Here is a 24,971-nt window from a genome sequence, read left to right as displayed (position 1 = left end):
TAATCACAATAATTTTCAACTCAAATGAAGCAACGAATTGTGTTGCAAGCTGAAAAAAATAAAAAAGAAAATGTGGCACAAATGGAAAGAAGAAACAAACTCAACTGACATTGCAATTTCTGAGAGATGGAAAAAGTGTGCTAAGACAAACGGAAGTTGATCCACAGATATAAAGATTCGTAGATATATAAATATTTATGTATGTATTTATGTATCTATAATAAAGAAGAAACTTTAGATACTCTAGAAATGGTATTACATAGAACAGACTGATGTGAAGAGTGGTTCGCTTATTATATTATATTTTATTATATTATATTGTATATATAATTGTATATCAAAATCTTCTCTTAGACTATGCTTCTATTTATATACCTTATATTAGTAGACATTAGAATCAATAACTTGCTCTCATAAATATGTAAATCAGTTTATACACAACTTTCCTGAAGATATCCTCGCATCCTGCTTAGTATTCCTCACATATTCTGACAGACTTTCCACTCTCACTGCCATTATATGCATATGCCTTTCTTTTTTGTTGGCTCTGAATTAATCAGAATTGGCATTGGCGTCGTTTCATTTCGTGTGCACCAGCTGCCCAGCGGGTCAAGTGATTGACATGCCATGTGAGGAAGAGAACAGAGCAGCAACAAAGAGAGAGAGAGAGAGAGAGAGGGAGAGAAAACGGAGTCACATTATAAAGCCATAAAAATAACACCTCTAGCGTGCAGACAACAGCAACAGCAACAGGAACAGAAAGGAGCAACAACAAGAGCCAGAGCAAGCCAAGAGCCACGGCAATATGTCGCATCCACACATTATACAAGCCCTCAAACGTTTTGGGGCCACACACGCAGCGAGTGATCTTGGCAAAGGGTACAAAAAGCAAACTAATTACATGCCAAGTAATTTGAATACTCAGTGGAGAAAAAAGTGGCAGTGCAATGAGCACTCGCACAGCAGATGCAGCGCAACATCAACAACACCAACAGCAGGAGGAGCAGCAGCAGCAGCAGCAGCGGCAGCAGCACGACAGCAACACGTAATGCAGCACAGTAAGAGCAAAAAGTGGTGCAAGTAAACAGCATGAGGCCAATGGACTCAACTGCCTCAACTGCATCAGCAACAGCAACGGCAACGGCAACGGCAACTGCGGCCCGGTGGGCGCAACGCTCTGTAAATGGCAGCTTGTTGGTTAGAGCAGAGACTTGGACCAATGCTTGACCCATGAAAAACATCTGCTGCAAACCGGCAAAAGATAAAGCAACGGCTGCTGCTGCTGCTGCTGTGGCTGTTGATGTTGCTGTTGCTGTTGATGTTGCTGTTGCATTGATATGACAGGAAGTTTGTATCGCCCGTTGTTGCCGACTTTGATATGTAAATTGTTCCAAATCAATGCTAATTTCTTGACGTCCAGGCATGTAGTAATTAAAATTGCTGAAAGAAATTATATACATGCATAAATATAATGAAAATAAATAAATAAACAATGCCACACACATTAGTATGCAACTCTTACTCGCCGGCCCATAATCAGCACTAGCAGCAGCAGCAGCAACAACAGCAGCAGCAGCAGCAACAGCAGCAGCAAGAAAAGAAAGGCCTCAGCGGGCAAAAACGTTCAGCGCTCAACAAAACAATTTACCAAGTTTGGCCTAAACGGTCAAAGCAGCCCCGGCCAGCCAACTTGTCGGTGACAGTGCCAACGGCAGCAAGCAGCGAGCAGCAGCAGCGAACAGCAACAGCAACTGTTACGGCAGCAACATCCTCATAGCGTGCATAGCAACACGTGCGTTTGCCTTTTACAATATACAACAACAACAACAACAGTAAAAGGCCAAACAACTTTGGCGTTTTTCGCGCGAAATTTACTAACGGCAACAACAACTGCACAACAGCAATAACTGCAGTAATAGAATCACCAACAACAACAGCAGCAACAATAACAACAGCAACTACAAAACGCGCGTGCTCAACATTTGCCACAAATGGAGTTATCAACCAAATGGGTCTTCATCGATAAAAATTGATGAAGCGCTTCTTCAGCTGCGTAGAACTCGAGGCAACTTTGGGATGACGATGGCAATGGCCATGGCGACGATGGCGTTGGCCTGGGCCAGCAATTTTCCAAGGAAATTGCTTTCGCCTCGAGTGCCAAACAAACGAGCAATGAACGCAGAATGACGCACGTGTGTATGTTGTTGTTGTTGATGTTGTTGTTACTGTTATTGTTGTTGTTGTTGTTGTTGTTGTTATGGCTGAGTGCGTCGTCTTTCTTGACTTTGACTATGTTGACTTATTTTGCTTGTTAGCTTGATTTGTGCTTGTGATGGACAAATGTTGGCAAATAAAACGACATCGATAACAGTATTAATCGATAAGACGCATCTAATATGCGAAATGCCAATAAGGAAATCAAGCAAATAAATAATCGGAATGAGTTCAACTGTAATTGGCGTAGTTACTCTGTTGATGTCGATAACTGTTTATTTTTTTTTTTATTATTATTATTATTTTTAAATTATATATATATATTATATATCACATCTTCATCCAAATGACACTCACTCAGATATACTTTTCGTGCTACTTCTTATACTGCAAGGCATCGCCCAGTGGCACCAATTAGTAAACAACACCAGCATTGACAGCAGACTGACAAGCTTCTAAGTTGTTCGTTCTTCAGTTCCAGTTGGCTCATGTGAACATTTCAAATAGCTGACAGCAGCAGCAGCAGCAGCAGGCACTGGCAAAAAGTGAAAAGTGCCATCTTTCGAAATGGCCTGAGAGACGTCGCGCCCCCTAAGCCCCTCCATAAAACTGTGTTGAAATCAGCATCGAGTCTTTAATTGTTCGTATTTATGATTGCAGTATTGCAGAACGCTGTTATTGTTGATTATATTTCATTGCAACTGTTCTTCAATTGTGGTCTGACACACAAAACCATTGAGCAGTCACAGTGAGCGCAGCAACAACACCAACAGCAACAACATTCAATAATATTCTTTGTTTGGGCTTAGGCTTAGATTCGTAAAACTAATTTTCCACATTATTAAATGCATGTTCCATGAGCCACAATATAAATATTATAAGTATTTAATTATTAAATTAGTTAATATAATTTTTCAATAATTAAATATGTAATAAGTAAAAAAAAAAATAGATATATATAGATTTTTATATTATTTTATATAGAAATAAAGTCCAATTTATAATAATAATAGGCATTTAAAAGAATAAATAAATAAATAAATAAAATAAAATAAAAAAATTAAAAAGTATAAATAAATCAATTTATTTATACTTTTTAATTTTTTTTATTTTATTTTATTTATTTATAAATCAATTTATTTATACTTTTTAATTTTTTTAATTTAATTTTATTTATTTATTTATTTATTTATTCTTTTAAATGCCTATTATTATTATAAATTGGACTTTATTTCTATATAAAATAATATAGAAATCAATTTATTTATACTTTTTAATTTTTTTTATTTTATTTTATTTATTTATTTATTTTTTTCATTCCACAAAACAGTTGAGAGCAAATTGAAATAGACATTTAACACCTGATTGCTAGCAAAATTGATTTATGCGCAGCTCTTGCCCATCTTTCGTCCACCTATGTTGACTTGGCCATAAATATGGACAGAGCCGCATTGTCAGCTGGTATCAAAGATCAGTGATTACTCAGGCCGAAACTTAACTGATGTGCATGTAATTGTGGCTCCAGAGGTTAGTGATTACCAGAGGCAGAGGCAGAGGCAGAGGCATGTGGGGAGGGAGGGTGGAAGAGTGGAAGATGCCTTAACATTAGCTAATGACAAGTCATGAAACTATGGCAGTTACATTTAGAAGCTGAAGTAGGAATGGAGCTAGGCTGGCTGCTGTTGCTGTTGCTGTTGAGCGTTAGCTACAGTTGGAGTTGTTGTTGGTGTTGCTGTTGCTGTTGGTGTTGGTGTTGGTGTTGGAGGTGAACAACCCCAAGACTGTGAAGCAGCACTAACTTGAAATGAAACTGTCATTTCAGAGCGTGTTGCAGTTGCGCAGTCAGAACAAGTTCATGGCATAATTGCCACAAGCGGCAACAGCAACAGCAACAGCAACAGCAACAGCTTGTGTGTAATTGTCGTTGCGGATCAGGCGCTACACCTGATTAAGAGTGAAGCAGCAACAGCAACAACAACAGTATCAACAGCATTGTCTCCTGCCTCATCTGTTGTTTGGTATCAAGTTACGCCTGCTGAGGATATGCCATCCTTGAAGCAAACAACATGTGTTTGGCATAGCAGCAACAACAGCAGCAACAGCAGCAACAGCAGCAACAGCAACAGCAGTGAAAGTATAAACTTACCGGCAACAACTGTTGTTGTTGCTCACTTTATGCAACATTCATGCAACGTGTTGTAGGTGTTATTCGAGCAGCCATTAAATTTATAATTGTCAATGCGAATCGAGACAGTTGCTCGACTTGATCTGGTTTTTTATGTCGAGAATCAAATCGCTGCTGCCGGCAGCTGCTGCTACACACCAATTTCTAAATTGTTGTATGCAATTAAAAAAATTACATGTACGTGCTGCCGCAGCGGCAACATCAGCAACAGTAGCAGCAACAGCAGCAGCCACAGTAGCAGCAACAGCAACAGCAGCAGCAACAGCAGCAGCAAACTGCACTTGCTCAATGATAGCATTGATTTTCATTTTTATTCAGCCTCCTCATAGGAGAGTATGTGTGTGTGTGTGTGTGTTCAGCTTAGTGTCGGCTGTTCTACCTATAGAAATGTCTCAAAATATTTTTGATCAGTTGCTGCACAGTGGCTAAAAATCAAAGAATTGCAGACAGAATTAAAAATAAATAAAATAATTAAAGCACTTGCTTTTCTTTGTTTAATATATTATTATTATTAATATTTATATTTTTTAAGAGTAAACCAAAATTATCTTAATAAAATTGATCTTTTTAAAAAATATTTGCTTTTATGCCTAATTTTAAGCCCACTGTAGATATTACATATAGCTTTGGCCAAGGCAGTCGTCGCTCGATAGTCCCAGCAGGCAACTGGAAACTAGCTGGCAACTGTTGCTGCCGCAGCAATTGCTGTTGCTTCTACTGTTGCTGCTGCTGCTGCTGCTGCTGCTGTTGTTGTCGTTGCTATTTTGATAAAGCGCGTAATCGTTAAAACGCTAATGATACGATTTTTGCCGCAATGCAATGATTAAATGTTGCAAAAACGCTGCAGGCTGGACTCGCTTTGCTTTTGTGCCGATTGCCGGGCAGCGCATCTGGTTAATTAGCGTAGAAAAGGGCGCAGCCAAAGAGATGCATCAACAACATATGCTCGAGCAGGTTTAACAAACTGTCATTGGCAGCAGCAACAGCAACAGCAGCAACAGCAGCAGCAACAGCAGCAACAACTAAAAATAGTTGCACGTGTGCATTTTTGACTATTAGACGTAATAGCTGAATGCATCATAATTTACCTTGACATTTAGACCAATGTCTGCGCATGCCAAAGTTAATTGCCAGCTGCAGCAGCAACAGCAACAACTAACAACAACAGCAACAACTATGCAAATGCTTTTGCTTACACGCCTGCATTTTGATTAGGTTAACTATTTATAGAACGCGCTACGATGCGCGTTGCCTGGCATTCCTGTCAGCAACATATGCACAACACAACAGCAATCAGCAACAACAACAGCAACTACAGCAACAGCAACCTGCTCAATGACTCATGCGTCGTATAGCAACATAATTATATTGATATGCCTAATTAGCGACTGCGAAAGGAATGCCTAAATATCGCCAGCTCTCTCATATGTGGACTGGGCAAACAGGTGGCAGCATTTCGCACTGTGCCGCTGAAGGTCAGCAGCTTTTCAAGCGGCTGCGACGGCGGCAACAACAAATGCAACGCCAATATCTAGTTCCAACTGCCGGCAGCAACAGCAGCAGCAGCAGCAGCAGCGATTTCTTTATGTGTCTGCTGTGGCTGCTGCTGCAATTAGAACTCATTTTGGTAGCCGAAAACAGCAAAGCAAAAAAGAAGCCAAAAAAAGCTATTTTTGTTTGTACACAGCATTCGCCGACAACAACAACAACAGCAACATTTTGCTGCTGCAGCAACAGTTGTCGTTGTGGGCGCTCAACGAAAATGAAAACTGAACTGAAATTGCTGGGCAAATGTTTTGTTTTTGTTTTCTTTGGTTTTCAATTTGGTTTATTTGGTTTATGTTTCGCTTCATATTCGAACTGGTCTGCAAGGCTGCGGCTGCGACTGCGGCTGAGACTGCGACTGCGGCTACTTAGGCGGCGCATGCTTATGGCCAACTTGGCAACCTTTAAAAGAATGCGGACTTGCCAGAAGTACACACATACACACACACACACACACACACATACTCTTAGGTAGATGTAGGCGCATAGGCGCATACCTAAAGAAGAGAAAAGGAGGCAGAAAAAAAATAACTCAAAAAGTTTGTGGCAACAAAAGGCAAACTCGGCTGGATGCCTTTTAATGTGGCTGTTGTTGTTGTTGCTGTTGTTGCTGTGTTGCATGGTAGTCTCGTTGGTGGAACGAAAAGTTTATGGCTTATATGGATTACAAAATAAAAAGGGAAATAGTTCATAAACCGTTATGGAGCACGGTCATAAAATCTAAGAATATTATGAACTGTGAAACTGGGCTTTAACTCGAAATGCATTTACTTTTTGAAATCATAAATCTCTTTAATAGATCTGAACTTGCCTTGAAAATAATACAAGAATCAAATAGAGTACAATTGTATGATATAGGGTGTTATATAGATTAGAGACTAGCTAATCTAATCGTTGGAAATATCCGCCTGCAAGAAATTCATATAAAGTGAAATAAATTTTAGAGTATAGAACATTTTAGACAATTTATTAAATCTATTTTTCGTTTATGATATTTTTGTTTTTCTTTTTTGTATTCAATTCTCGTAGAATCTCTTTAAAGAATTTTACAATGCCTTAGATAAATAATTCTTTCAGTCTCTCTCTCTCTCTCTCTCTCTCTATCTCTCTCTCTCTCTCTATCTCTCTCTTTCTCTATCTGTCTCAGTCTCTACTGTTATTTGTGGACTTTCCAGTCGTTAACTTTAATGACTACCCATGGAACAAATCCAATGCAGCAATTGTTGTCTGTCTGATATTTGAGTGTATGTGTGTGCGTGTGCGTGTGTGTGAGTGTGGAGCAGAGTGCTTAGTGGCATGGGTATCGGGGCACAACTTATACTACATGCCACAGCTGCAGCGGCAGCCACGGCTTGTTTACAGGAATTTTACAACTATGCAGCCGGCTCTGATTTGTTGCCAGGAGCAAAAGCCACGAGACGCGATTTGAGAGAGATATGTACAGAAAGAAGCAGTTAGTAAATTTAATAAACGTAAAACTATATATATAAATATATATATAAATAAATAAAAGTGGCCAGACTAACAAATACCCTAGTTGGGGAAATAATCGAAGTCCGCATGCAAAACTATTTGTCTCTGGAAAGTAAGAGTTCCTTGGTCTGGAATGTTCGACTAGCTGCTACCAAAATATCGAGCAAACGGACAGACTTAAGCTTTATTCCCTAATTACCCATTTTTAGTGGAGCATAGGGTATTAGGAAATGCGCTCTTTTCATTGTATTTTCGAGCAGACAAATTAAAAAAATATATATATATGTATATATAAGTGTAACAGATGAAAAGTCGCAGCATAAAAACCAGAGCGAGATAGAGTCACGGGCATCATTATAAGTCCTATGCGACTCAGATGCAGCTTAAAGAAATAGTTTAGCAGTCGCAGAATCAGAGTCACGTTTTTGTTGTTGTTGTTGCTCCAGTCACTTGCCCCGCCCGTCGTGCGGTACGGTAATGAGCCGCGAGTTCTTGGAACTGCGCCAACGCCGCGTCCTTGAAACAGGTTTCGCCCATAAACAAGACGGGCAGCGGGCAACGGACGGAGGCTATGACTGTGACTGTGACTGTGACGGTGTCTTCGAAAGTGGTTCTAAGCAGGTCGCATCTGAAAATAATATAAAACTTTATACTATTACTCTATTAATTAAAAGTTGGCGAAAATATATGGCACTGATTCTCAGAGGCAATTTAAATTCACATTAGCTGCACATATTGTCTGGACTCTGCAATGAGATAGACCCAGGTCTGCCTGGACAACGCTTAAAAGCTTCCATAAAAATCAAGCAGGCTCGGCCAGGCACAGAGCCTCTGATAAAATTAGCAAAATTATTGCCACACAGTAGCTCGGACCCAGGCTCAGGCCAAGGCAGACGGCAGACGGTAGGCGGGTCAAAGCGCCATGGGACGTCATTCGATTTGACTAAGTGGTTTTGCACAGTGGGCTAAGCGATATAATAACCACAGTGAAATTTTATTTTTTTCTTTTTTAGCCACAATTGAATATTTAACTGACAAGCAACGAGTGCAACTGTCAAAAAAGAATCACGATTACGAATTAGACATCGATAACCAGCGACTGTTAATGCCTATCGCCAATCTTATCAATGCCTTACTCATTTTGCCACTGTGCAAAAAAGGCATGTTTTTTAAGATAAGAGTTGATGTTGTTTTGCGAAAAATGATTGTGTTAAATAATGTTCTTAATATTAATGTTCTTAGTTCATTGCATTTTTGCGCGCCAAAAGTAAGATAACGTCCAGAGTGCAACATAATCGTATCTAAGTAAATGCATTCATAGATGCACACGCAACTGCCACATCAATTAGGTGCGCAGCAAACGCGCCTCGCCCACTTTGACTTGACCATCTGCCTAGGCTGACTCGACTTGCAAGCGAGTGGCTCGCTTGATTGGTCGTTTGGTTAGCATTAAGTCTCAAATTAGCATTCACTACTTTCAAGTACGTTTGCCCACATTCAAAAGTAAAAGGCAGTTGTGTAAATTATCGATAAATAAACAATAGCCCCACATAACATACAATGTTAAGTGTGCGTGTTGACATCTGTTAATGCTCATATTACCCACTACTGTTAACTCCAGTTAACTCGCATATGCCTGGTTCATTGCCCGTCCACCCACATGTCGCAATGGCAGCCGTTAGACGACCTTCATTCAAACGCCTTTCCTTGGCCCGCGAGTGCCGAGCAGCTGAAGTGAAGTGCAAATATTTGCTGCACGCCAACAAAAACATAAATGTTATGAAAGCGTTTGAAATACGAAACATATCAACAAATGAAAATAATGTGTGCTGACATGTGTTTATTAATAATATGGTCTGATAACCGCCGACAATTGAACTGTTGAATTCACCTTTTATCATTTTTCACTGTTCCTGGATTACTCACAATAAGTGATAAGAGCGTCTCGTGCAATCTGCAGCACAGCTGCAATCAGTAATATATGTATATACATATTTACATATGTAAATATAGCAAACAGTTTGCTTGAATGTTATTTTTGTAGGGTTTTTATTGGTTTTTCTTTTAATAGATTTTTGACGGCTGACATAATGTACATATGTATAGTATCCGAGTCTTTGGGTATATTAAACTCTGACAGCGGCAATTTTTGGTTAGTACAACTTGAAAAATCACATGGAACAGGTATATTAGAGCTCGAAGATAAATTGTAATTCACATTTGCTCTAGTGTGTGGGTGTGTGTGCTCTAGTGTCAAGTGTATATAACGTATTCATTTCAAGTGATCAGCTGTTTATGCTTTGATTTATGGAAGATAAAATTATGAAATATCTATATACCAATAGTTCACTCTGGTTTTAAATATTTAAAGTTTCCTATCGATATTAAACGCCTTCATAGAACTTGAAACAACTATCGATTATTTTGCATATTAAACCAGAGCTGCAAGTGCAATACAGTAACGTGCATAAGCTGTAAAACTCTTATACTTGTACTTATACTTATGCAGAAAGACGAAGAAACTGACAAACCGGCAGACAGACAGAGCCGCATCGACAATATGACATCGATCACGCCTCTTTCTGCCCCTTAATTACTCTGAACTTCAATTTGTCATGGGCTCAAAGCACAATTCAATAAATATATAACTTGTTAAATTTAGCTTTTGTTTAGTTTGTTTGTAATTTCCCAATTAATCATGCCGAGTTATCAATTACTCAATGGAGTGCAATCGACTGACATTGATAATCTTGCATTAGCTGTATTTCATTAAAACTGGCCCATTAAATACTTTAACCCAAATGGAAAATAGTTAACAAAGCTAAAGAGCAGCTAAAATATTTTGAATGCAAGCTTCAACAACCTACAAAATTCAGCGCAGAAAATTTCGACGGCTCGCAGATTTGTAAATTATGTTAATTATACGCTCCGCTGGGCGAAAAGTGAAAAACTGAAGTGTAAAATGGAAATGGAAATATTCGAAATTGGGTTTTTAGGCCTTAACTAATTTATCTGGACTCGATTGCCAACTAACTAATGCGGCACTCCTATAATTACAGCAAACTGTGACACCAGCAACATCGACAGCAGCAGCAGCAGCAGCAACAGCAACAACAACATCAGCAGAGAGCAACAATTCGTAGTATGCGGCTCTTTAAAGCGCGCAAATCAACGGACACTTACAGCACTTTAAGCGCCGCTCAACAACACCAACAGCAACAGCAGACGAGCAACACCAGCAGCAGCAAGCAATATAACAGCAGCAACAGCAACAGCAATCGGGCAACAATATGCAGCAACAGATTCAGCAAGAGCATTGCCAGCAGCACAGCGATATCCTCATCGTTGCCTGATCTGCACGATAAGTCGCCCGTCATGATACTCAGTTGCACAACGCTAACAAGCAATGGCGCTGCTGCCACGGCGACAGTGACAGCAGCAGCGGCAACAACAGTTGCTGCCGCAACAGCAACAGCAACTACAAATGGCAGCAATAATGTGCAGCCTCTACGCACGGCCACGCCCACATGTTTGTTAAGTGGACGCCAGACGCCATCCGGACTATCAATGCTCTCCTTGCAGGAGTCGAATACACTGCACAGACAGCAGCAGCAGCAACAGCAACAGCAACAGCAGCAACAGCAACACCAGCAACACCAGCAACCAACAATTTTTGTGCCCAATAAATTGAGCAACAATGCCAGCGCTGCTAACTTTCTGCTCAGCTACTCAAGCAACAGCAACATTAACAGCATCCAGCAACAGCAGCAACAACAGCAACAGCAGCAGCAGCAGCAGCACCAACAACAGCAGCAACACTATCAGCAATATGTGGCACAGCGTCTGCATCCTGCAGCCTCCAACGGCTGCCTATATGACAAGTCGAACCTAAATGGTTCATCTGGCTGCAATTCGAATAGCAACAGCATCAACATCTCTCTGACCGCCAATGGTAAGTGAAACAGAAACGAAGACCTACATTTTTATATATGCCATGCTATATTAGAAGTGTCATTTCACAGATGATATCTGACTAAGAGTTGACACAATCCTAGCTACACCCCATAAAACCTCTGCAGAAGGCTTGGCAGTCCGCTGCAATCGTTGAGCTGCCAATGGCAATCCTTTTCCACATCCTTTGCTTCAGCCCCAGCAACTTCTTTATAATAGCCCGATCCCAGGCGACTGCAATAGTTGCTGGAATTGCTGTTGGGCTCACGCTGCATTAGGTAGACTCCGGACTCCAACTGCTGCAACATATTGAAGTACCAAACGTCTTGGGCGTCGCATAGATTCTCCAGGCGCAGCCATCCATGTGACGATGGCTCCGTCCCCAACGCCAGCTGCCACATGCAGCAACGGCTATTGGCGCCCAGCTGCAGTGCCCCAGCTGTCATTAAATACATCAGATCCCTGTCGTGCTCCAAGCAGAGCCAACGACTACGCACCAGGATCTGCAACGCTTTTGGCAAGCTCTGCAACATATTCTGCAATTGGCTGCTATTCCACTCCGGGTCCGTTTGCAGTCGACGCAAGTTCAACGCGAAATCCAGCAGCAACATGTTGTCGTTGTCCAAGCGATGGCTGCGTCGCAGCTGCCAATAGAGACTGAGCCATAGGCGACGCTTCAATGGGCTATGAATGCCGCTATTGTTGCTCAGCAGCTGCTGCAGTTCCTCCAGCTCCAGTTGCGATTTCTCCAAGAAGTTGAAATTCCCGGCAAAACGTTGCTGCTCCTCCTCGCTGAGGTGCCGACATCTGTCATCGAATTGGTCATTCAAAACTTTTAGCGGCTGCTTCAGCATTTCGGGCAAATTATAGCCCAAACTGTGCTGCCTTTGTGTCCAGAATATGGACCAGTAGAGCAGCCAGATTTTCAGACCGGATCGCCCAGCCATCTCCGGCAAACTGTTAGACACTCTCGTTTTGCTTTAAATTTATATATTACTTCGGTAATATTGCTTATCTTTTTATTTTTTATTCATACTTTCCGCTGATATCAGTATATGATTAACTTCCTTATTCGATTAACGGGGGAATGCACTTTTCTTAAAAACCAACAGATATGTATGTGTATATGTTTGAATGCTTAATAATGTTTTTACTTTTTATTTTTCAAGGACATATGCCCGACTACAAGCTGGTGACGGCCGTGCCAGTCGTTGTCCTGGATGATGAGCAGAAATTGGTAGCGACAGCTGCGGACACAAATAGCGACGCTGGCAGCAGCATAAGCACAGGCAGCGCCACCTCCTTGGCCAGCACCACGCGAAATGGTGAGTAACTCCCCCCACTCGACCCCTACCCGAACCCAAGACTAAAAGCAAACAAGCGACCGAAATAGACGACAAGCCCCAAAGCCTTAAATGCGCTGAAATTGATTTTTAAATGCTGCCACCCTAGTGGAATGGCATCTTTATCTATATTTATGATGCCTTTTATATGGACGCATGTCGACAGCTTACCGTGTCCCATCTCTAATAAATAACAGAGTCTCTTCCCCTTCCCGCTCGCTCTCTTTCACACTCTATTAGAGACTTATGTGTATAAATTAGATTGCGATAGTAAGTGGCTAACTTTTTATTGCTATTTAATTGGTGCTCCAACAAAAAAGCGTGTGAAAACAGCTGATATCTTAACAGTCGTATATCAATATAAATCAATTATATTTGAATTATACGGAAATTGTCAACTAAAGATAGCAAAAAAAAAAGAAAGCAAGGCAAAATAGAAGCACACACGCGCACATACACATATAAATACGCACACATATCTACGTAGACAATACAGCAACTCTTTACAGCTTACAAAACCCACCCCACATTCACGTATGCTAATTAGGTCATCTCGCTCTAACTTACGTAATTATTAGCATGCAGATGTACATGTATGCGTAAGTATAAGAGCAGATTGCAGCCAATCAGACAATTCCTTTAAAAATAACAAAGACTTCGCGGAACTAGTTCAGTTATTTGCAGCCAGTTCAATGGGCATTCAACATACAATATATAAAATCAATTCGATTCAGTTCGAGTTATTTGGTTCGCTGAATGAAAAGATTTCCGCATGTGTCAACGCATCATCAAGCACTCGCGATTGTCATCGATACTCGAAAGTGGGCATGGTGTGTGTTTATGTATAAAGAAATAAAGCACGCCCTGAAATACCGTATTGACCCGTTTTCGGTCCGCACAGTGGACAATTCGTCCAAAAAGCGTGGCACAAACATAACTCAGACAGCAAACTTTAAGCACTCACTTCGAACCCAGTCTTTCGTATACTTTTTACACTCTGTAGCCAGGCCCAGGCTCCACTGTACGTAATGCGATCCAAAGCGCACGGGGGCTGCCTCTGGGTAGGTCTGGGTTGGTACTTTTATGGTCTGGACTGTGGTTTCGGTTAGGGGCCCTAAATCCCATAAGCGACCAAGTGTGACAAAGCGTGGCATTATGTGATCCATTTGACTGATGATTCGCAATGCAAGACTCCGTATGTGACATGCACTGAAACGTTGCGGTTTGTTTGCCATGAAGAGTGGATGATATAACTGATTGGATTTGCAGCCATACGGGAACAAGCTGCGAAAGAATTAGAGAAATAAGAGACATTTATGTTAGAGATTGTAAGGCACTAGTATAAAGGAGAAATACGCAATATAGAGTTCTTTAAATTCAGTAAATACTAGAACAGATATAGATATGGACTTCAGTTAGGCTTCTCTTCCCATTAACTGTGAGTAAAACAAATGCGCTTCGTGAAAAGTGCAGCTGTTAGATTCAGGCTACTGAACAAAATTACACTGGCCAACAAGTTTAATAACCATGTCATGGGAAATATACGATCAGAAGCATTTGCATAATGTGGTTGAGTCGTCGGGCCGAATCGAAAGCCGACTCAGAGCCAGAACGAGCCGGGCTTGGGATGAAGACAAGAGCAAGAGTGAAGCGAGGCAATAACAAATATTCAAAATGAGGCAAAAACGGCAACCAAAATGCACGCGGCATACAATAATATCTCACGTACGCGCTTCAATTCTTCGATCTAGATCGTCGCATAACGGAGAAGGCGCTGAATTTGAAAGGTGGAAGGGGCAAGGAGATGGAGAAGGAGAAGGGGGCAAGTAGAGAGGGGAATGCGAAACGAATGCCTTCGACTGGAGCTGAGAGATCGATAATCGGGCAGCGAAATAAATCAAGTCGAGGTAGAAACATGTAATAAGCGATAATCCAGTATAAATGCGCATGCGTGCAATTCAGATGGAATAGTTTCGTTGGAGATGAAGATGAAGATGAAGATGGAATTCAGCGCGGATTCGAAATTATAGCATTTAGGTGTTTTTTTTTTCTTCTTGGTTTTTTTTTGCCGATTGTTGTCGACAGCTGGGCGAGAAGCGATCTTGAGCTATGGCGCTTATTGATTTCTCATGCTGCCGTTGCTGTGGTTGCTTTGGAAATCTGAGATCGGGCCAATTATGGCCACAATTTAAGCCCTACAGAAAGCCATTTACAGCTATTGATGTGGCGTCTCTGACCTTGGGGCGCCACTAATTAGAATCAATTAAGATTGGCATTAGAATGACGCACAGCAGCTGGCAAAGCGGAGGCTGCGGCATAATGAACTTACAGCTAAATTGCCTCTGACACGCAATCCAATGGCAAGTGGCATGGCAAATGGCCAACAACATGAATGCATTGTGACAACGGCAGCTAGAGCTGAGCTTTGTTCGTAATTAAGTGTATGCCAGCACTAAGCGATAGGAGTTATCGAACTCTTCGTTTGTCTATCGAGCCATTGTTATTTTTGCTATCGTTCCGGTCGCATCCTTACAATTGTTGAGGTGAGCAGGTATAAAAAATGCTGGTAAATAAGAAAAAGTAAAAATTCATGATACGTATAAGTCTTAGAGAGAATTGGCATTCACAATTGAAGAAGCTGCCATTGGCTCATGCTCTCTATTTACCCATTCTTTTATATTTTACAGCCATTTAAAATATATAAAAATGGCATAATTTTTGTGTGCATATCTATAATATTGTAATAGTATATATATTCCACTCCATCCAGAACCTCTCCGCCCATCCGTCAGTTAGCGGAGTATCTCAGGGTATCTACTAGTCGTGCACCACAGACGAATGCACTCCAACTTGTCTCTTTCCTCATTCCCATTCCCCATTTCCCCAACTCTTGATGCTAGGCTACAGAGAGTTGCAACAAAGCCGGCTTAGAGCTGGCGGGCACTTGACACCGTCTTAAAAGATAAGTGGGTGTAGAATTTGTGGCATGTGGCCGGCGGTCGTTTTTGATACAGCGATGAGTTGAGCTGAGTGTGTGCCGCGTGGCAGAGGCTGTCATATAATTGATGCCCGGACCATTTGCTATTATTGTTTAACACCCATCCTCCTCGATTCGCCAGCAACTCTGATTGGCAAACGGCTTCGCGTGTTGAAATTTTAATCAAATGCAAATGGACAGAGCCGTCGGCCGTCGGCCGTCGAGCGTCGAGCGTCGAGCGTCGGCCGACAGAAGAGAACAGAATTGCGGAACAAAGTCGGTCAGGCCTGGGTGGAGCTGTTACTGACTATACACAGATAGGCTGCAGTTGTTTCAACTGTCAACCCGAATCGAGGCTGTGCGCGCCCACACATTTGGCCCGCAGCTGGGCTGAGGCTATTAAACATCTTTGGCACGAGTCAGAGTCGGAGGAAGAGGAAGAGGCTGATGCAGATGCCATTGCCGATGCCAATGCCAATGTCGATGCCGATGCCGATGCCGATGCAGAGTCCGAGCCATGAACGCTCCTTCGATGGGCACAAAGCGCACTTAATGTCATAGATGAAAATAGTTTTCAAAATTTTATTGAGTCCATAAGATGTTAGCGATGCTCGACGCGGAACAAGAGATTTGCTTCAGCTGTTTCTCATGATCAACTTTTATACTAATTGTTGGCGTAACTTCATATACCTATCTGTCTCTCATTCTTTCTTTCTCTCTCACTCTCTCCAGCTCTCTTTTTCACTGCATTTGTTATAGAAATATGGGACAAATGCATAAATTTGCTTATAAACGAATCTTGCAATACAACTAGAAACTCCACCCATTAATGGTTTTTTAAGTGTTTGGCTATCGTTTTTAAGCCAGATCGTTAAAAGTTACGACCATTTTACATATCCTAAAGGATTTTGATTGAGTTGCATGTAAAGCACGAAAAATCGAATGATTGAGAACTGTCATAGATAAACAGTAGAAAATGACATTTATTAGCTTTATTAAAGCTCCAGATAAAAGACAAAATATTATAAATTTAATAAACTCTTAGTTTAATATATTCCTCTCCTATATACGCAAACAAGCTTTCTGCAAAGCTTTAAAAACATATTTTATATACAACTTTTACACAAGCTGCTAAATTCCAAATTTGATCAAGCTATGTATGTTGATTGCCAAAAAAGAAACTCAGCTTAATTATCAGTTGATGTTACCAAAAATGATTTTATAATACTATATGACCATAATATATTCTATATATATATGTATGCATAAATAAACAAAAACAACTAAATTCGCTCTGGCCTCTTCCTTTATGTACAAGCATTTATACCAAGATAGGCCATCGATATCTTATGCATTCGATGTCTTATACTTTATCTATATATAAACTCTTATGTCACGCTTGCTCCTGCGAATAAAAAAACTTCTGAATGTATAAGTAAGCACAATGTCTTATACACAATTATATATGCTTTGTATATACAACCTGAACTCTTATACCAATTAATTGCCTATTCATCGAAGACACAAACCCTAATGACAAGCATGACTTATCGTCTTATACAAATATAAGAGTCCACAAGCAGTTTGAGTAGCTTTATATTGTATAATTGCAAAAGAATATAGAATCAATATAAATAGTATCCATTGAATATGAGCAAGAAAACTTTAAATATTATTTTATTAGGCAATATATTATGATAACGATTAATTTGTAAATTGCATTAATTGAATAATTTGTTGGTTAGCAGTTAAATAACAATTATGGACGAGCGTTCAACACAACCCATCGCCATCCTCCTCTTCAAGCTCTCTGGTACTGTTCGCTTCATTATCGCCACCAGATTTCTTCTCCACTTCGAGACCCTTGGGCAATGGAATGTTCTTGGCTAGAATGGCATATTCCACGTCCATGTGTCGGATGAATGGCGATGCCAACATTTTAGCTGCCAGCTCGCCGTCCTCCTCGTCGAAGGCTTGCAGCAGAGTCTGCAGCGTGGAGACTTCTTCAGCCTCACAGCAAGTGCCCCATTCCTTGAAGGATTTTTCGGCCTCCACGGAGTCTCCCAATGCCAATTGCACTAAGACAAGTGCCACAACCAAACGGCCAATCTGCCCATATGATTCAGTTTGCTGATAGAATCCGATTTCTTTCTTAAGCGCCTTTGTCGCCTCTTCGTATCGCTGCAGCTTCACCAAGATTCTTGACACTTTCGAAGAGTATTCGGATGCCTGCCGTGTTGAGTCCTCAATCATAATGACCTCCACTGCATGCTGATAGAAACGCAAAGCCATCTCTGGATACTTTTGCTCTGTCAACTTGGCCGCTTTGTCCAAGGCGGAGGCGGCAGCTTCTGGTGAACCATGTTGTTGATACAAGCTACACGCCTTGTTGGCATATTCCTCAACATCTGTCAGTTTGTCCAGATCTTTGCAAATCAATATTATCTGCTCGTATGATTTTGCAGCGTGGAACCAGGATTTGTTATTTTTGTAGCACTCAATAGCCTTCAACAAACACTCCTTGCTTTTGTCGAACGATTTCGCAATGCGATACGCAGTTGCCGCTTTTGCGTACTCATCGGCAGCGCTGTCATAGTCAGGTACCCATTTTAGTAGCGATGTTTTTAAACTTTTTTCAGCTGCTTGCACTAATTGCTCAGCCTCGGCAATTTTTTTCGCAGCCACAGACATGTTTTTAGCTTGCGAAAAATCAATTGTTGTTTACGTATGCAGTGTGACTGTAGGCGTAGTATCCGAAAAAAAGGCAATAGATAAAAAATACTAAAACATAACATATTGCCCATACAATATATCGATATATTTTAGCGATAGTTGAGCTTTTGAATCGCGCGCATGTGACACATTTAAACGTGAAACGAGTAACTTAAATGCTTTCATTTCTACTTGAATATTTTCATTTTTATTTTAAATAAATAGCACAGAAAATGCAGCAAAAGGAGAAAGCTTTATGGTTACCGCTACAATTTGCATGTGCAGTCTATCATTGAAATTGCGGTTACTGCAAGCTGCCACAATCAACACGTTCCCCAAGCCGACCTTTGTTGTGGTTTGCTCGGCTGCGCACACATGTGTGTGTGTAAGCTGATGCCTTTCACAAGCACGTGACAGGCTATCAACCACAAAGGAAAAGCAGGCTTAAGGAACAGACAAGGTCCACGCTTGTTTCTCTCTCTCCCCCTCTCTCTCTCTCTTACTCTATCTCTCCCTCTTTCTTAAGATGTATGCAGATTTGTGATTTGTGTGACTCTGGCGGCTGTCAGCGGCGGCAAATGCCCCAGAGGTGTTAAGATTTATTGAAGCATTGTAATTAATTTAGAAATCACTTTCTGATTGAGTTCTTCTCCTATGCCTTTTCCCTTTACAGTGTTCACCTGGGGCAAGCGCATGAGCCGCAAACTGGATTTGCTGAAGCGCAGTGAATCCCCCGCCGCCGCCCACAAATCGCACACAGATCTGCGCAGCTTGTTTCACTCGCCAACGCACAAGTCTAGCAATGCGAAGACATCAGCAACGCCTACTGGAGCTTATCAAAGCAGTACGCTTAAAAAGTGCAAGTCGGGACCAATTGAAACGATCAAGCAGCGTCATCAGCATCAACAGCAACAACAGCAACATCAGCAGCAACAGCAGCAACATTTCCAGGACTCGAGCAACAAGGGCCAGAGCCAGAGCGCACAATCAACGCCGATGCATCAGTATCAACATGGACCAGTGACACGCCCACAGAAGGCATTGAAGAATTTCTTTCATCGCATTGGATCCACAGGCATGCTGAATCATCGTTCGCACAATCTGCTGAAAGCTTCCGAAGCATCGCAGCAATCAACACCAACTAGCCAAACGCTCTATCGCAGCAGCTCCACCAGCCAATTGTCCAGCTGCTCCTACATCAAATGCGATGATCCCACCGAAGGCTTAAATCTGCAAAGCCAACAGCAGCAGCGACAACACTTACTGCAGCAGCAGCAACAGCGCGCGCCACGCATTTCCAATCTCAAGTCGAGCAGTTGCGACGATATTGCCAAGGTGAGCAGCTGCCTTATCACCAGCAATAGCAGCAGTAGCAATGGCAGCGACATTGTGGGCGTAGGCGGAGGTGGGCTGGCAAGCAATGGAGCTAACAGCAGCAACAACGGCAGCAACAGCAGCAGTCAGCAGGATGCCAGCCGTCGGAATGCCTTTCCCTATGCATTTTTGCGCTCACGACTTTCGGTGCTGCCCGAGGAGAATGGTGGCTCTGTGCTGTTGAAGCATCAGCAACAACAACAGCAGCAGCAGCAGCAACAACAGCAGCAACAGCAACAGCAGCAACAACAACATCAACAATATCAACGGGATGCAGTTGCGGCTCATGGTGGATCGCCGTTGCCGCAGCGTCACTCGCCGGACCAGCAGATGGCGAACGTGTCGCGCAATGACAGCATCACGTCCAAGGACTGGGAACCACTTTACCAAAGATTAAGTAGTTGTCTAAGTTCAAATGAGTCGGGCTATGATAGCGATGGTGGCGGCGGCCTCGCTGGTGCTCGTCTGTGCAATAATCTTAGCATCTCGGCCGGAGATACAGAATCTATTGCCTCGGGTACACTTAAGCGCAATTCGCTTATCTCGCTCAGCTCCTCGGAGGGCGTCGGCATGGGCATGGGCCTGGGCTCAGGCTCCTCTGTGCGCAACAGCATTTGTAGTGCACCCGTCTCCTTGGGCGGCTATAACTACGACTATGAAACGGAGACAATCCGACGCCGTTTCCGACAACTGAAGTTGGAGCGAAAATGCCAAGAGGATTACATTGGGCTTGTCCTGTCGCCAAAAATGGTTGTCACCAACAACAATGAACAGCAATATCGATATTTGATTGTTGAGCTGGAACCATACGGCATGGCGCAAAAGTAAGTATCGATTAAATAGCCGATAAAATATGAGGAAATCAAAAATGAAGCAGAGCCAGTGCTGTCTATTAAGCGGGCTAAAATATTATCCATACGCCCCATTAATACTAATTTAAATTCAAATATACGTACATATATACTAGATTTGTGTGCTACGCAACGTATTTGAAAACAAACTAATTAATCCCAAAAAAGAATCAAGAGTTTAACGTGCCCATCTCTTTCCTCCCATAGGGACGGACGCCTGCGCCTTGGCGACGAGATTGTCAATGTGAATGGCAAGCATTTGCGTGGAATCCAATCGTTTGGCGAGGTGCAGCGCCTGCTCAGCTGCTTTGTGGAGAATTGCATTGATCTGGTCATAGCACACGATGAGATAGCCACTGTAACTGATTTCTATACCAAAATACGCATTGATGGCATGAGTGCGCAGCGTCAGCGGCTCAGCTATGCCCAGCGGACAGACAGCCTGAGCAGCCTGCAGAGCCTGCAGCTGAATGTGGATCAGGAGCAGGAGCGGGTGCGGTCACAGGAGGAAACCGAACTCGATGAAGATCAGTGCGATGCACGTTCGCTAGCCAGCGTCAGTACGCTACCCACGCCCATGCCATTGATGCAGCATCGACGCAGCTCAACGCCCCGACACTCGCTGGATGTGAGTGCGTCGGAGTACGAGCTGTTGCGACGTAGAGCGCGCAGCTCCTCAGGTCAGCGTAGCTTGGCTCTAACACCAACACCGCTATTTAACCAACAACCAACCAATGACACCTCCTCCATATCAACAACCAATCTTAACACCAATAACAACGACTCGTACACACCAGTGTATACGAATCGCGCAGCCAGCGTCTGTGTGGCTTCCTCGCTGGCGGATGATGAGAAATGGCGGCTGCTGGCACGCAAGCGCTGCTCCGAAGGTGCTGCACTGTCCACCGACCCAGGCGCCGGCGTGGGCTCAGGCTCAGGCTCCAGCCAGCAGTTTGGTCAGCGTACGCACTATGCTCGCAATTCCATTAATTTAACCAATTCACATTATCGCTCGCTGAGATTTGCGCATTCGCGTCTCAGCTCATCGCGTCTCAGCTTATTCATGCAGACGCCATCAACAGCAGCAGGAGCTACAACCACTGACAGTCCAACAACTACAACAACAACTGATCTCACTAATAATACGCAACAACAGCCACAACAACCACAACAACCACAACAACCCCAACAACAACAGCAACAACACCATTCATTATATATCAAGCACTCGCCAAAAAACGTTTCACTGTTTGCGCCTAATCCATTTATACCACCCTCATCCTCATCATCATCAACAGCAGCAGCAACAGCAGCTGTAAACAGCACCTTGGCTCCACCAGCTGCTTCGCTAATGCATCATCGTCCATCGCTGCCAGTGGCGAAGCTAACGATACGCGATGAGGAAATGGCAGAAGTCATTCGCGCCTCAATGTGTGAGGGTGAGCTTAACACGAATAACACAATAAACAATTATCGAAGCATTCGACTTACTAAGCAATTGTTCTAATTTATTTGTTGTTCAGGCAACGGACGCTGCACCCAAAAGACAATTACGTTCTTCAAAGGACCTGGCCTAAAATCTTTGGGCTTCAGCATTGTGGGCGGACGAGACTCACCCAAAGGCAATATGGGAATATTCGTCAAAACTGTCTTTCCCTCCGGCCAAGCTGCCGATGATGGCACTCTGCAAGCGGGTGAGTGGCGGAAGAAGTATTTCAATTTGTTCTCCGATGCTCAAACAGTTTCCATTACAGGCGATGAGATTGTGGAAATCAATGGACTCTCTGTGCAGGGCATGAGTCATGCTGAGACAATTGGACTATTCAAAAATGTGCGTGAGGGCACAATTGTGCTCAAGATCTTGAGAAGAAAGTAAGTGCGAGCGGGGGCAGAGAATGAGAGAAAAGAGAAATTGAATACACATATTAACATCTCTTTCATTGCAGACTACAAAAAGCAAAGTCCATGGGCACATAAAAGAAGAATATAAATATATATATATACGAGTATATATACTTATACATTCATAAATCCAATCTTCATATCGACTGTATGTGTTATCATTTGTTAATACCTGAGCAGCTGGACATCATTTGTTTAACCCATCCATGAATGTATATAGACCAATTAAATGTAATATTAGTTACCCTGCCTTCATATATGTACCTTTACCTACATACATAGATAATATATGTATGTCACTAGATTTATATACAAATACCTATACAAAGCGATTTGTATGAAACAACACACATTCAAACCTAATTTAATTGCAAGCTATACTTGAAGTAATTTAATGGAATTAATCATTTTAAATTATATACATAATCTAAGCTAAGCATCCAAAATGTTGTACAATTTTTCGAAAATAAAAATGCCTACAATAAAATGCGTACCTATTGTACATTTGTGATATTTTTATTTAAATTATTTGCTTACCCAGCAAATCTGAGCACCACAACGAAATCACATCAAGCTGTAGTAAATTCATTAATATTCAGCAGTTTCACTTTTACTCGTCTCCGTCGTTGTGTCGCTTTTTACAAGCAGTCGTTGCTTTTTCACAAAATGGTCAATGCGATTTTCCAAGCTCTCTAAAAAACAGATTGGGTAAATGTAGATCATCAGATATATTATTAAACAAACAAATACTAACCACATCGTTTGCGCTGCAGCAATGGTTGATACTGGCGCGGCTTGGCCGCATCCTGCAGCAGCATGGCCTGTGCTTGAATCTGCGGTGTTTTGAAGTTCTGCTCAAGGAGTGCCTCCAGTTGCACTAAGACATTGCGTATCATGGTGCACTTGACACTGAACTGCGTCCACTCACTCTGCACGTTCTCGATCAGCTTCTGTAGATTCTCCTCACTGTAAACCCAATTGGTTAGATCACTTTGGCTTTCGCTTTCGCTTTCCACAATCGCAATCTGTGATAAATTTGGAAGATTCGATTGACGCGTGCTGTGCGATCGAAATTCACAATGGAACAGATTCAGTGGTAGCCCAATAGCAGGCGTATACTGGGGCTTACAAGGATTGCTACCCACATCGAGTAATTTAGTGATTATGGATGGCTGCTCGTTCTTTTGTCCAACTAGCAGCAGCACAGCCATGATGCATCGTATTTGATGCCATAGGAAAGCATTTGCTTTTATCTCCAGATAATACATAATATAGCCTGTTGAAGAAGTTCAAGTTAACTAAACTGTAAAATATAAATTATATATATTCTTACCTGAGTTTTGCTCTAACTGGCGTTCTGTATTGTCACATGGCCTTATCTCTGCGTGCTGCAAATTACGCATGTAATTCGTTACGCCATTATGCACATCCATTTTACAAAAATTCCTAAAGTCTCCATGGCAGACGAGTAACTGACAGGCCTGTTGCATTGAGTCAATGTCCAGATCGCCCTTGGGAAAATAGTAGCGATAGGTGCGTGAAATACAATCAAATCGAGCGCTGTAGTCGGGATTTCGCAACGGCATCCAGGATACGCATTGAATATTTTTGGGCAGCACCCGATTTAGCAGACTGCAATAATCTATTTCAGTGTTTAGCGACTCTGGCTTCATTTGAGTATCGGGTGAGTGCTTGCTACGCAAATTAATTGATATCACTTGGCAGAAGGCGCTCACTTCCTTGTCGGTGCGACCGCATCGATGGTAGTTGGAAGTAGCACGGGATTCGATGAGGCAGGTGCGTTCCAAGGCACGAAACAAATATCCTTCTGCAAGAAATACTTAACCTATTAGTCGTTGCTTTTATAGAAATCAAACAAACTTACCAATCGTATCAGCGGAGTCCTCCTGACAAGCAAACCCTTGATAATCCCAGCCAAAATACGTTATTTTCATCAAAACATGCCTCTGGTGCGCACTGAAATCAAATCGATATAAATAAGAACAATTAAATATAGAGAGCTTACTAACCTGGCCCAGTTAAACTTACGTTGTTTATCTTTGTTTTTAGGTACATCTTTGACGGTTTCTGAAACAACTTTATTTGGTAACTCATCCCCGTCAGCCCCGCGCAATACTGCAGCATATTCAGAATTGTTTTTGTCCGCCTCGGACAGTTTCTTTTGTAAAAGATTTTTCAGCTGAAAATTGTACGCCTCCAGCTGCACAATTTTGTCAATCAATTCTGTTTTGCTTAACTGGGCCAACTCTTCGCGAGATTGGCCCTTCACACGTTTATTTATAACTATTTTCTTGTTCATTTCGCATATAAACAAATGCAACACGTGCCGCTGCTCACTAGCTTTTTAAGATAGTGAGTATCGGAATTTATATCGAAAATACTCGATACATCGGGAAAAAGAATTGTATTTTTCAATTAAACAC

General features: G+C 42.0%; 4 protein-coding genes across 9 annotated transcripts in view; 1 reads left to right on the top strand and 3 right to left on the bottom strand.

Annotated features, from left to right (window-relative positions):
• Window positions 1–23,029, top strand: part of LOC6580056 — a 56,738-nt gene extending 33,709 nt beyond the window's left edge. For all 3 annotated transcript variants that reach the window (XM_032729531.2, XM_044011108.1, XM_044011107.1), the window contains exons 4-10: window positions 10,477–11,369; window positions 12,538–12,693; window positions 19,074–20,598; window positions 20,833–22,064; window positions 22,149–22,319; window positions 22,380–22,497; window positions 22,572–23,029. In XM_032729531.2, the coding sequence (XP_032585422.1) occupies window positions 10,562–11,369; window positions 12,538–12,693; window positions 19,074–20,598; window positions 20,833–22,064; window positions 22,149–22,319; window positions 22,380–22,497; window positions 22,572–22,602 (4,041 nt within the window). In that variant the 5' untranslated portion in view covers window positions 10,477–10,561 and the 3' untranslated portion in view covers window positions 22,603–23,029. The remainder of the gene's footprint in view (window positions 1–10,476; window positions 11,370–12,537; window positions 12,694–19,073; window positions 20,599–20,832; window positions 22,065–22,148; window positions 22,320–22,379; window positions 22,498–22,571) is intronic.
• Window positions 6,939–24,910, bottom strand: LOC6580055 (tRNA pseudouridine(38/39) synthase). 4 transcript variants are annotated; one of them, XR_006357887.1, is made up of 7 exons: window positions 24,558–24,910; window positions 24,413–24,504; window positions 23,861–24,355; window positions 23,282–23,803; window positions 23,065–23,219; window positions 13,676–13,995; window positions 6,939–8,045 (listed from the first exon to the last, which is right to left on the bottom strand). XR_006357887.1 is itself a non-coding variant. In XM_002005891.4 (5 exons), exons 1-5 carry the CDS (start codon window positions 24,845–24,847, stop codon window positions 23,116–23,118), a joined length of 1,503 nt encoding a protein of 500 aa, XP_002005927.1. In that variant the 5' UTR covers window positions 24,848–24,910; the 3' UTR covers window positions 23,010–23,115. The 4 variants fall into 4 exon arrangements, 1 of the variants encoding a protein (XP_002005927.1); XR_001449267.3 differs by lacking the exon at window positions 6,939–8,045 and having other exon boundaries at window positions 12,980–13,995; XR_001449268.3 differs by lacking the exon at window positions 6,939–8,045 and having other exon boundaries at window positions 12,980–13,995; window positions 24,577–24,667.
• Window positions 11,394–12,510, bottom strand: LOC6580058. Its single transcript, XM_002005894.4, has one exon. It carries the CDS (start codon window positions 12,313–12,315, stop codon window positions 11,473–11,475), a length of 843 nt encoding a protein of 280 aa, XP_002005930.1. The 5' UTR covers window positions 12,316–12,510; the 3' UTR covers window positions 11,394–11,472.
• On the bottom strand, window positions 17,267–18,437 carry LOC6580057 (gamma-soluble NSF attachment protein). The gene has a single exon (XM_002005893.4). It carries the CDS (start codon window positions 18,377–18,379, stop codon window positions 17,462–17,464), a length of 918 nt encoding a protein of 305 aa, XP_002005929.1. The 5' UTR covers window positions 18,380–18,437; the 3' UTR covers window positions 17,267–17,461.
• Window positions 24,911–24,971: the final 61 nt, after the last annotated feature.

The sequence above is a fragment of the Drosophila mojavensis genome, unplaced genomic scaffold (genome assembly GCF_018153725.1).
Source record: "Drosophila mojavensis isolate 15081-1352.22 unplaced genomic scaffold, ASM1815372v1 contig_80, whole genome shotgun sequence".
NCBI classification, from domain to species: Eukaryota; Metazoa; Arthropoda; class Insecta; order Diptera; family Drosophilidae; genus Drosophila; species Drosophila mojavensis.
This window is presented reverse-complemented; position numbering and strand designations above follow the sequence as displayed.